The sequence below is a fragment of the Cyrtonyx montezumae genome, unplaced genomic scaffold, assembly GCF_038088225.1.
Source record: "Cyrtonyx montezumae isolate F1298 unplaced genomic scaffold, pur_monq_1.0 scaffold_5, whole genome shotgun sequence".
NCBI classification, from domain to species: domain Eukaryota; kingdom Metazoa; phylum Chordata; class Aves; order Galliformes; family Odontophoridae; genus Cyrtonyx; species Cyrtonyx montezumae.
In genome coordinates this window covers 12,499,963-12,512,805 of record NW_027072056.1, presented here as the reverse complement: position 1 = coordinate 12,512,805, position 12,843 = coordinate 12,499,963, and the positions used below count along the sequence as shown (strand labels likewise).

Below are 12,843 nucleotides of genomic sequence, written 5' to 3'. Positions count from 1 at the left end.
TCATAAAATCTAGGTGGCATAGGGAGTTTAACAGCCTTCAAGTCATTTCTTTACAGACCCTAGCAGAAGGGATGCAGGACAGCAAATGCCCAACTGGCAGAGGGAACAACCAACCTGTTTTTTCTCTACCTACAACTAACAGAAGAGAGAAAGTTCAGTGAATAAAAGAAATCCCACTGACACTAGCAATGAAAGCTGGGCAGGAGTTTTAAAATGATGGCAGCTACTTAAGTATTGGTGTGAGAAAAAACTCTGTGAAAATACAAGGATTTTAAATAGTCAGGAGAAGCAATAAACATTTCAAGAATCAAATCATTTTCTCCAGTAGGCAATGAAGGGTGTCAAAACAACTCACGCAGAATACAAACTTTCTGTTAGTGTGTACTTTTCTTCAGGTAGATTACCCAGGAAGCTCACCTGAACAGGGTTGGACAGAGTTTTTACAATCGCCTCCACCCTTTAGTCAATATATTCCTCTCTTGCACTGCAAATCATCCTCACTTCGCTCTTGCTGAGCACAGCTCGTGGATTACTATGTAGACTGTACCACATAGAAGACTTGATTGTCTTCTAGCATGGGGACCCTCTGGCACTTACAATGCATTTTCATTCTATTCTGTATTTTTGTGCTGAATATCACAGGGTAAGTAGCATAATGCTGAATGTACCATAGTTCAGGAAACTTAGTTGTTGTTAATTATAAATGTCCTTTCTTAACTTTTTACACACGAATGTTGCACAATTAAATTTAAAAAAGGAAATAACTGAGTTTTGTTGTTGCAAAATTCTACAGTGGCTGCTGTCTGTGAGAGAATGTGTAACCTGTGAATTTCTAGTGGCAGACCTGAAGGGAAGATCTGCTGCAGTTATCAAATGCTTCTGACTTTCTAAGTATGCCTACAGTAACCTTTGCCTTAGCACTTTGATGTGTAGTGGTTTAAACATAGCATGGAATAGAGACTAAATTGCAGCTTGTTACAGCTGTCTTGTGGGGAAGGAAGAAAATGTTCCTCATCTATCTTCACACCTCTTTCCTCCTTAGCTTTAGCTCCATCTGTTTTGCAGTTGCTTGGTGTGTTTCATTGTTGAAGTAGATCCTGTTTGTTTACGATACTATGAACCTCCCTAGTTTTTCTGAATCTCTCTGCTTAGATTTTGATGGGCTGTGGGGACTTCTGCTGTGACGTATTTGCTTATGGACAGATTCTCTCTATACTGCATCAAGTACAACAAGGACAATTGGGATGGTGGGCACCATAGGGGCAGGAACCAGATGCTGCCTCCTAAAGCTGTAGACTCCCATCAGAACATGTCAAGATCAGCTACTGTACACTTGCAGTCCTGGAAATTCCTTTCCATTGTACGAGATCCAAAGAACAGAGCTATCTTTCTTGTGATCTGTGACAGAGCTTTGGTTTTATGTCATCTCACCTCTGCAGGATTTTGCAGTGCCACAAGGACCTTATCTATTTCCAGCTACCCTTGCCCTGTAGCATTTTTAGGGAAGCTAGAAGAAAAACTGAATGAGATGACAGTCTGTGGTCATGAAATATTGGTAGTGGTTAAAGGAAACATAAGCCTTCCAACAAATAATAGAGAATTTTGTGACATAACGGTTTACTGTCATTTACATATCTTGCTTTGCAGCAGTGAGGATAACAATGCTACAAACAAGTTAGTAGCAAGTCTTTTGTGTTATTCTGGTATTGTCTGAGCTTTGATGTACCTTGCCATCTCTCCTGTAGCTCCCTGTGCCTAGCAGAGCTGGTCTCCCTTCATTTTAGAGGGATACATAGAGAAGATCCTTCTAGACTAGGATGAGGTGAACAAATCATACCTTTTTGTAGCTTTCAGAACTTCTTAATGAAGGATTAAAGACAGATGGGAAGGGAAGGAGTCAGACACAGCTGAGGCCCTGAGTCTGGGCAGTAATTCAGTAAGAACACCCAAGGACTTCTGTTAGTCCCAACACTCTTTCTTAAACAATTTTTGAGTCACTGAATCTGTAGGGGTTTCACTGTGTTATTTTTCTTGGCAGGATCAAACACAGACCAACTCGTGGCTTGAGAACATGGGATCCTGATACAGGTAACTGCTTGTATATAGTGCTGTTAATGTCCAAGGCAGGTTTTGAATATACTGCCTCCTTTTCCTTACTTTCCTTGCTTTGTGTTTCAGCTTACCTCACTAGATGTGATTTTAATAACAACTCAAGACCATTTTGTGACTGGACCCAACCTTGCACTGTGAACCAGGGATTGTGGATACGAACCAAGCATGAGACTCCAACGGATGGAACAGGTCCTGATGGAGACTATCCTGATGGAAGTAAGTGCTTGTTTATGGCATTGTTTACTTCATTTTGAACATAGCTTGACTATCTTTCTTCTTTCTTTTTCACGAACTGTTGAATGAAATTCTTTGAAATGTGTTGGTTTGGTTGACACCTGTCTATGACTTTTCCTGCATTCAGTCACAGGTAGAATAAGCTGGCTTGCCCCATGATAGATTGAAAATATTAATCAGTGCAGTGAAAGAAAGTAGGAGAATGCTAACTGCCTCTTACTTAAGACCTTAGCGAGAATGCAGCGACATTCAACAGATCGTTACTCAAGAGAAGTTTTACTGTCAAATTACAGTGATAACAGCTGATGCCAAGAAATGTAAGGATTGCTATACTAACTCTGGATAATGTTCATGCTAGCAAAGCATTACAAGTTTGGTAATTAAACCCGGAAATTAAAGAATATATTTAAAAATCTTGTTTTCAGCTACGTGTGATTGAAAAACTGAGTTCTAATGTGGTCATATCATTAAAAGAGTGTTTAAAATGGCTCCATCTCTGTCTGTTTGAACCATCAGCTTTGCACTAGAAGATTCATTTATAGCAGATCAATCTGTAACCATAATGTTTTCTGTAATTATCTGTAGACTGGAAAGGCCACTTATACATATATTTTTTCAACTGGCAGGGTCCATATAACTTCAAGTGTTACTTACATTTTCTTACTATTAATAAAACTCTAAAACAGTAGACTGAATATTAGATACTTTGTGTGGAGTAATGCTTTATAATGTAGATAGGGTCATTTTTTTTTAATCCTTTCCATAGTCAGATAGGAGAGACTTAATAAAACTGCACTGACAAAATGTAGTTTTAGTCTTAATACATATATGTGATAAGAAGCAAAATGCTTCAGTTTTAGTAAGGAAAAATGTGATTGCATAATGAATAAGTTCAAAGTAAAGTATTTAAATCCCCAAAACAAATATTGTGAGATTCTGAATTTTGAAAAGATTGATTCCTTTTGATAATGTAAAACCTAACATTTTAATGTAAATATCTGATTTTTTTCTTATCCCTCTGTTTTGAGACAAAAGCAAATATTGAGGGTTAGAATTTTCCTGATGCCAGGAATTTGTTTATCATTCAATCATATCTCGCAAGAGAAGGTGTAGAGAAGATGCATAGTAGATCACGTTATTTTCCTTGGAGGAAGGAGGAAACTGAACAAAGATAATTTTGGGCACTGTGTCTGAATACGCTGTCTCTTGAAAGAAACTTAAATCTTTATTTACAATCCCAAAATAACTGTTCGTGTGAGGTAAGATATATTTGCTTTTCTCTCCAGGTCTCACTGTACTTCAGCTAACTACACAGTGCTACCCATTGCAATGCAAATTACAAACATTTACGACTTTGCTTCTTTGTACTGCTAATGATGTGCTTGATTTCTTCCTGAGCTGAGGTGTACTTCAGTTTTAAGTGGCACCTAACAAGTTAGAAAGATTCAGACGTGTGTATATATATATATATATATATACATATATATATATATATATATATATATTTTTTTTTTTCACTCTGCAGAAGGCTATTTCATCTACCAAGAAGCAAGTAATCTGATCCCATTCGACACTAACAGACTTGAGAGCCCAGATATTCTGGTTTCTGAAAAAATATGCATAGACTTCTGGTACTATATGTTTGGGTCAGAAGACAGGAACGAACTGAGAGTGCTTATCCAAGACAGCACAGGGGAGTTTATGGCATGGAGTCGGAAGGGAAACCAAAGTTCCTCTTGGATTTATGGTGCTGTCACACATACTTTTCCAACAAAGAGAACGATAAAGGTAATATATTTTGAGAATAAATTTATTTGTACAGCATCAGCATTTATGATTTGCTCAGCCTTTGCTGACTGTAAAAGGTTGTGTGTGTAAGCTAGAAATGATAACCAAAGCTTTCTTTGTTTATATTTTGTAATTTTAATGCCTTCATGCTTTGTGCCAATAATCTAAGAGAAAAAAATAACAACTCCCTGAGGTTTCTGGTGTTTTTAGCTAGGAGATAAAATATATTTTATTTGCTCTCTCTTTTCTTCCTTCCCACAGTCTCTCCTTCCCTCATTTTATCATGATGTCAGGGACTTTAGGTACCTTTTTATGGACTACAAGGTTTTCTGCTGTGAGTCTAGGTTTAAGCTTTGGGATGCTCCCTACATTGGACTGCTCTGTAGAATCCAGATAACTAATTCTCAAAAGTCACTTGCCAGCCAATAAGCAAACAAATAAATAATAGAGAACATTCTTTCTTTAAGTCCTTGCCTTATTACAGATTATATATTTTAATTCTGAAACACTAGGAAAACTATTGGTTTTCCTGGATTGCACTTAGAAATACACCAGAAAGAGTATCCTGAAAACATGCTGAGGGAAATTCTCTCACATATGCCTAAACAACTGATGCAGTGATTCATTTTGCACCCTGCCTAGGTTATTTTTGAGGCTGTCCGAGGTCTGACAGAGTATGCAGATACGGCACTGGACAATGTGAGAGTAAGAGATGGATCATGTGGTAAGTCTATATTTGTGCCTTCCTCATCTCTATTTATGCTGTTGACAATTATTCGATTTCATTTGCAATATAGGAAACTCCTCATACTCCAAACCACAAAAGAGAAATGAAAAAAACTTTACAGCTCACTTCATGTAAATGTTACGTCTTTTATTGAAGATCCTTCCCAAATCTGTCCTCAGTGCCTCAGACACAGAGAATAAGCTATTAACTTCTTTGTAAATGTGACCATTTTCACATGGTCCAACAAACTTGAAGTATGAAGTGCATCTGTAAACTCAGCCAAGGTCTTGGTTCATAGGATAACCTGAGCTGGAAGGGACCCACAAGGATCGTAGAGTCTTACTTCTGGTTTGAATGTTCTAAACATCCTTTTACAGCAAATCTCTGTTCAATATAAGCCAGAAAATACACTGAACTGCCATATGTAATTAATAAAAATATAATGGTGAATCAATAATGATGACTTTCACTAACATATCTGATTATAAATCAGTAATTTGAGCTTGATCTCTGACCCTCTAATAAGTCAGCCTAGACTTGCACAGTTTGTGGAAGACTTGGAGCCAAAAATGAATCACAATTTCATCCCAACTTTATTGTTATGAATGCAAAACTTACAAAATATGAATTCTACAAGAAACATGCTGCTGAATACGGTACAGAAAATCATCAGGTCTTCATAGACATCTCTGTGAAACACTACTCATATAATGTCAGTAAAATGTTTTAAATTTACACTAGCCAGGATTTTTGGATGGTGAAGTGTTCTGTGCATGCCCTCAGAATATATAACTTTCTTTAAAATTCTGTGAAAAATACTTAGGGCCCATTTGGAGTACCAGTTGTTCATTTTTCTAGGCTTATTATCACACAATTCAGCCACAGGATGGTGCACTAATGTAGTTCCAAGAGACTAGAGAGGTGCTCCTTCTGCCAAACTGTATGCCTACAATACACCTTGGGGTTGCTAGCACACACATAAATACATCAGGAGGATCTCTTGTTTTAGAAAATGCCTTTGTGATGGATAAAATATAGGTGGAGAAGATGCTAATATGTGTTAATACGTATCGTCAATCAGAAACGGGCATCAGCAGAGACTTAGCACCGTTGTTTACCGTATCTGACCACAGAAAACTCCAGCGTTAGATACATTCCTTAGAAACAAATGCATTTTGTAGACACAATAAAACTATGATTAGAAACCACCAGTGTCCTGAGAGTCTTTTCTTTTTTCTGTTAAATGGCATCTGCTGGCAGGCTACACATTTCCAGACCTGTCAACACCTGCAGGGAGCATCAACTTCACGCTTTAACATACAAACAAGAGAGAATCACATGTCCAATTGTAAATACATTTCCAGTTTCAGAGAAGCATGCAAGGACAAGCTCAATCACTGTGACCAACCTATAGTAGTCAGATGAGTTTCCATAAGAACTCAAAAGATTCTGTGTCCTCGTTTTTAAAATACAGACAGTTCCATTTCTTCAGTGAAAATCTTTTAACTTTAAACTGGTTAAGAGTAAGTTGAAACTTGTGTATGTTGGTTTGTATGTAGTGTTTAGTGTGTAATGTTATATAATGTTATTCATTGTTACTTTGTCTTTTCTACTGACAGATGCAGTAAGCACCCCTGTGCCACCAACACCTACACCAACAGCATCTATACCACCTTCTGTGACAGGTAATTTTAACAAATCACATGTGATAGTCAATGTTTTAGAGGAGGGCAGCTGTGTATTCTACCAGTGCTACTTGAGTTGATTCCTCTGAGTGTGTTTCTGTGGCATTGCCTTATGCCATAAAAATCTGTCTTTGCTGTTCCAGTTCTTTCATATGTAATCTATAAAATGGGGATGACTATGTTTTCCTACAACACAATGAAGGTATGAGACGGCTTTTCTGGATGCACCAGTATGTTAATGAAACATACTCTGTTTTCCTGTTTCCAGAAGGAACTTGCACTATACATGGAGATCCCCATTATTTAACATTTGATAAGCAGCGTCATGACTTCATGGGCACCTGCACCTACACCCTCTCCAAGCTCTGTGAGGCCAACAGCTCGCTGCCGTACTTCAACGTGGAAGCGGCCAATGAACACAGAGGAGGCAACACTCGCGTGTCCTATGTCCAGTACATGGACATTGATGTTTATGGCTTCAGGATCAATCTGGGTGTAAACAGAGTTGTTACGGTAAGTCTGGATCCCACTATCTATTGTCTGGAAATCATGCTTTGAAGAAACTGTAGTACAATGACTACAGCTTTCTTGGCAAGCATAAAGTAATATTTAGAAGACAATCAAATGTTTGGAAACAGTAGTACTGTGGGATCAATTCAGAACGGGAAGAAAATGCAGGGTAAAATGTGCTGTGTTGCTAACAGTTGGGATTACAGCTGATGCTCTAGATGCTGTTGGTGAGCAAGCCTGCCCTTTAAGATTGGCCTCCATTCCTAAGCTTGGTCTGCAGCATGGAATAAAAAAGGCACCTTCATTAGCTGAGCCTGTGTTGGTGGACACTGTCCAGCCTGTGAAGCTGCATGCACTTCTTTGACTTCTAGTTGTTCCACATCACTGCTGATTTCACTTAATACCTGGCACTTGCCATAAAGCATAAGCCAGCTAAGAGTCACTGAAAGACTTCCTGATGACTCACGTTACTCAGGTTGTGTCACTGGACCAGGTGCTGTATTTTAAGGCTTCTTTATAGCTTATCTTCATGAAGAGCCAAGGTAGCAGATATGTGTTTGACTCAAAACCCACAATAACTGAATAGATCACCTTACTTCATTATCTCCCTTCTAATAAGGAAAATAGTGCAGTGATGTATGTGACAGGTGATAAGGATTTAAATATACACAGAGACTTTTCACAACTTAGATGCATAGTGAACTTGATATGCACATTTATCCAAAAGTTTCTTTTTCCCATCTCTTCGTTGTATTTACTGTTTTCATTACATATGTTTCTAAGCAAAAAAAACCCTCACTTCATTACATAATAAGAACAAGTGTTCAAAGTATATGTTACTTTTACTGAATTTAAAATACATCGAAAATTTTAATTGAACACTTCCTTCCTATTGTTGGCATTTCACATGTGAATGTTAAAAAGAAGGAAAAAGAAGAGGGGAAAAAAAGAATAAGAAAAAGGGAAGAAAAAGGATCAAAAAATGTTTTCAAAATGTGTCCAATCCTGAGCATTTTCAGAGATTCCATTCTAAATACGTCTTCTAAATCTTATACCATGTTCTTGTTTGATCCAGTAAGCCTGTGAGCAGTTACTGCTGAAAGACCACAACAATTTGTGGACCTTTTCCAGCTGGGTCTAGTTTGCCAAGCTTACTTTGATCACAGTTGACACGTGGCAGGAGGAGCTGCATTACTATGATCTTGAGGCCCAAGATCATTTGCCCATGTATAGCATTCATGTTATGTAAGACTTAAAAAAAAGCCAGAAATGCAACATAGTGTGTCCCTCATGCTAGTACAGGCTCAATGAACAAGCCCTATGCTCTGGATAGGAACGTGGTCTAAGAAGATTACCATTAAGTATACGTATTTTAAAGTGTTTACGTTGATTGTCCTCCTCTGTCCCTGTAGGTTGATGGAGTCAGCCAGGTACTCCCTCTGACCTTGGGGAATAGTGTCAGCATTTCCTTAAGTGGTCAATACGTTGTGGTTACTACTGACTTCGGGCTGAATGTCAAGTTTGATGGAAATCACAGAGCAGAAATCACTCTTCCCAGTACCTATAAATCAAAAGTCTGTGGAATATGTGGAAATTATAATGGAGACAAAAAAGATGACTTTCTTAACCCAGATGGAGGGATGGAAACAGACTCAACCAGCCTTGGAAACAGTTGGCAGGTTTACAATGACTCAAGGTAGGATTCCAGTCAGGATGTTTGGCCTTCTCTGGGAGTTATGTAATAAGCAGTATTTTAAGCAGCTGTTGTATGCAGGCCCAGAATGTCAGGAATATGGACTAAAATATATTCTTGTATGTATAGTTCTTTCACATATCTGGGAAAAATTGTAGCAAATTCACATGTGCTTAAAAAGAGAAAAAACTGAATACACCTGCAATTGCCCCCTAGGATTCCAGTTACTGTTACAGCATATTAACGATTCCGCTAGAACTCTTTTGATATACTTCATTGTATATTTTATAATTATACAATGTTATTTCATGATGGTAGCTGTTTGAGTGCTTTCACTTTTTGCTTGCCCTTCCTTGGTGTCTTACTCATACAAAGCTTATTTTTAGACTTAAAGCCAAAATTAATGTTGAAGTTTCTTACAGACATCACAAAAGTTGTAAAGTTGAGATCATTTTAAAATCTGAACTCCTGTCCCATTTGAAGTGTAGAGCTTTACAAGTCATCCTTAGTCTCAGCCAGCCCTGTAGTTTTAATAGGTGGGATTTGAAAAGTATCTTGAGTACAACTGTATGCAAAGTTCACCAGTGACATTTTCCACATCTATTTTTTCCACACTAGCTGCTTGCCAGATGATGGCCATACCCCAAATTGCACTGCTGATGAAAAACTTATGATCCAAAGCAATGAATACTGTGGTCTGATTACTGATCCCAGTGGTCCATTCCAGAACTGCCACTCAGTTGTTGATCCACAGAGTTATTCTGAAGACTGCCAGTATGATCTCTGTGAGCTTCATTTGAGCAGTGAAGCCCTCTGTCAAAACCTGCAGGCTTATGCAGATATGTGCCAAGCTGCGGGAGTCCAGCTGACACCATGGAGAAATGCAACCTTCTGCCGTATGTATCAAAGATTACTGGAAATTACCATTTGTCAAGAGGTTATAATTAGGACTGCCTGAAGAGAAAGCATTACAAAAAGCTGTTTTAAATTCCTGTAACACTGTGAATCTTGTCTGATCGGGTTAAAGATTTCAGGATCATGTGTAGTCCTCAGCTTGAGTCCTAGAGTCCTTCAGAAAGACTGTTGAAAATACGGGTCTTTTCTTTTGAATTTATCTCCTGCCCCTATAGTTTTGTTCAGGGGAGTTAAGTATATGAAGGACATTTGATTTTGAGGGCTTTTTATTTTCCGAGGAAGCTGTGCCTAAACTTTAGTGTCTTTGAGGAAAAAAATAACCTCATTTTGCACATGCTTAGTAGATGTGAGAGTCTCACCCACGTTCCCTGAAGAGACACTGAGCTATCTTACTGTATTCTCTTAGCCTTCCTACCGTTCATGGTGAGCAGACACCCAATTAACAGAAAGGAAGTTGTGTCTTCTCCTCTCACAGCAACCCCAGCAGAAACACATTAAGACAAGTACCTTGTATGAACTTAGAAGGGATATGAGCCAGAGCTGATGAAAGGCAGAGCTATACATGGGGATAAGGAATCCAGGCAGACTTGGGCAATGACAAAGGAGCTTTGATTAAGAGCTGGCTGAGCTAAGTACAAGGCGCATGGACTAGGTAGCCAGCCAAGGGGTCAGAGTTTGTTGCTCCTGCTGGAACAATGAAATTAAAACTGGTGAGAGGATTAGCTTTGAGACTGAACAGTGAAGATGTCTGAAGATACCAGTGCAAAGAGACCAGGATGAGGCAGAAAAATGTTTGATGAATAGAGCAGAAGATCTGGGAATCAGTATATTTTACTGTGCCATTTGTAAACTCTGCCCTGAGGGAGATGAGGAGACTGAAGAAATATACTGGTCTGCAAACACTGAAATGACAGAAGCCAAATTTACTCTGGACGTTTGTTTCACAATTGATTGTTGGAGCATTCTCTTTTCTAGAGATGTTGTTGAGGCTTTCTCTCAAGTTCTTTGGTTTCTAAGCAGGAGTAAACATTCTCTATAGCTGTTCTTTCTCTTCCAGGAGCTTGCAGGATCTCTCCTCCTTGCCTTGCTTCTATTTCAAACTATGCCTTTGTTCTCTATCAAGCTCACTAACTTATTTCTGGGTCAGTTTTAATTAATGGGAGGATGGACAGGGAAATATACAATGTAATTGTGCAATCTCCATTGCTTAAGGAAGCAGACTAGAATAGCATATGTATCATTTAAATATCTTGTAAGTGTACAGAAGCTGGAAAGAGACTGAAGACTGAGATTCACATAAAAGCTTTGAATTAGGTTAGATTTCCTTTTCAAATTGTCACACATGTACCCAGGTATAAAAACAGAATAGGATGATTTTACATCCTGATTATTTGACAAAAATATGAATCAAGAAGCTACGATATGATTAGAACTAAGTATCAGACTTACAGCCTAAATAGGTCACATGCCAAGAAAAAATAAGTGATATTCTCAGCCCAATGCAGGAAACAAAATAAAACACTGATCAGTGTAGAAGATCTTGAAGTAAATTCTTCCAAAGTGAAATTGTTAGGGCCCACAACCGTAAACTATGCTAAAGTGCAGTTAAACAAAAAAGGCATGGATTACATTGCCACAGCACTGCAGGGTGTCCTCCAGACTACAGAACAAAACAGAATATGCAATTAAATAATACAAAATACTTCAGTACTTAAAAGATAAACTTGTGTGTTATTATTTTATATTACACAGCACTAGCTTGTCCAGCCAACAGCCACTATGAGTCCTGTGCTGCAGCCTGCCCTGCAACATGTGTTGATCCAACAGCTCCATACAACTGCGGATTGCCGTGCGTGGAGGGATGTGTATGTGACAGTGGGTACCTGCTCTACAACAACCAATGTGTGCCCAGCCAGCAGTGCGGGTGCTGGCACAACGGGCAGCACTACCCGGTGGGCTCCGAGTTCTGGACGGACAACACCTGCTCGTCCAAATGCACGTGTCCCACGCGAGGAGGCAAAGTCCAGTGCTCCAGTGCGTCGTGCCCTGCAGGCCAGTTCTGTGGAGTGCAGAATGGGAAACCCGAGTGCCTGGAACACACCTACGGCATCTGCCACGTCCACGGGGACCCTCACTACATCACCTTTGACAAGGTGACGCACAACTTCATGGGGAACTGCACATACACCCTGGCCAAAGTGTGCTCCAACACCTCCCTGCCCTACTTCAACGTTGAGGCAAAGAACGAGCATCGTGGCAACCCCCGAGTGTCCTACGTGCGCGAAGTCGTGGTCGATGTGTATGGAGAGCGCATTACAATACTCAAGCAGGAGAGGAGCCGAGTGCTGGTAGGGAGCGGGGCTGGCGTGTGCGTGTGCGTGGTGGGTCTGCAAGGCGGGGCTGGCTTTTTCAGGCAGGGTCTTCTCTGCAAGCAGAAGGAGTGAGTGTGTGAGAGTGGAGCCTGTTGCCGTGGGGCTGATGGCCACGGGGGATCCTTGGCGCATTGCTCTGTGTCTGCCCCAGGTGAACGGTGTGTACCAGACCTTGCCGGTGAGCGCAGCAGGAGGAGCCATCACCGTGAGCAGCAGCGGCCGCTACGTGGTCGTGGAGACAGACTTCAACCTGCAAGTGTCCTACGACGCTGACCACTCGGTGGAGGTGAAGGTGCCCACCAGCTACTCCAACCTGACCTGTGGCATGTGCGGGAACTTCAACAACCGGGGAGAGGACGACTACATGATGCCCAACGGGCAGCAAGCCGCAGACACCAATGCGCTGGGAGACAGCTGGAAGGTCCCGGGCAGTGACAGTGACCCCACCTGCGGCGTGCCCCCACCGCCGGAGCCCTGCCCTGCCGAGGACAAGAAGCTCTACGAGTCCGAGCAGTTCTGTGGCATGCTGACAGCCAGACCGGGCTTTTTTGAGAACTGCCACGCCGTCATCAACCCTCAGAGCTACTTTGAGACTTGCTCCTACGACCTCTGTGCCATGAGTGGCTCCCAGGAGGTGTTGTGTGGTGCCTTGGAGGCCTACGCTGACGCATGCCAGGCAGCTGGTGTGACTCTGCTCCCCTGGAGGAATGCCACCTTCTGCCGTGAGTACCTACAAAGAACTGTCCCTAGAATAGCTCCCTCACTGTCTCAAAAGGCTGCTTTCAGGCACTAAGTGACATAGAGATG

General features: G+C 40.6%; 1 protein-coding gene across 1 annotated transcript in view; it reads left to right on the top strand.

Moving 5' to 3' along the window:
* The first annotated feature begins 571 nt into the window (after positions 1–571).
* LOC136056295 (IgGFc-binding protein-like) overlaps positions 572–12,843 on the top strand; it is a 77,360-nt gene continuing 65,088 nt past the window's right edge. The window contains exons 1-11 of the mRNA XM_065748411.1: positions 572–643; positions 2,039–2,088; positions 2,179–2,328; positions 3,872–4,134; positions 4,777–4,858; positions 6,481–6,546; positions 6,815–7,059; positions 8,469–8,752; positions 9,368–9,645; positions 11,417–12,012; positions 12,188–12,758. Coding sequence (XP_065604483.1) covers positions 576–643; positions 2,039–2,088; positions 2,179–2,328; positions 3,872–4,134; positions 4,777–4,858; positions 6,481–6,546; positions 6,815–7,059; positions 8,469–8,752; positions 9,368–9,645; positions 11,417–12,012; positions 12,188–12,758 — 2,653 coding nt within the window. The 5' untranslated portion in view covers positions 572–575. The remainder of the gene's footprint in view (positions 644–2,038; positions 2,089–2,178; positions 2,329–3,871; positions 4,135–4,776; positions 4,859–6,480; positions 6,547–6,814; positions 7,060–8,468; positions 8,753–9,367; positions 9,646–11,416; positions 12,013–12,187; positions 12,759–12,843) is intronic.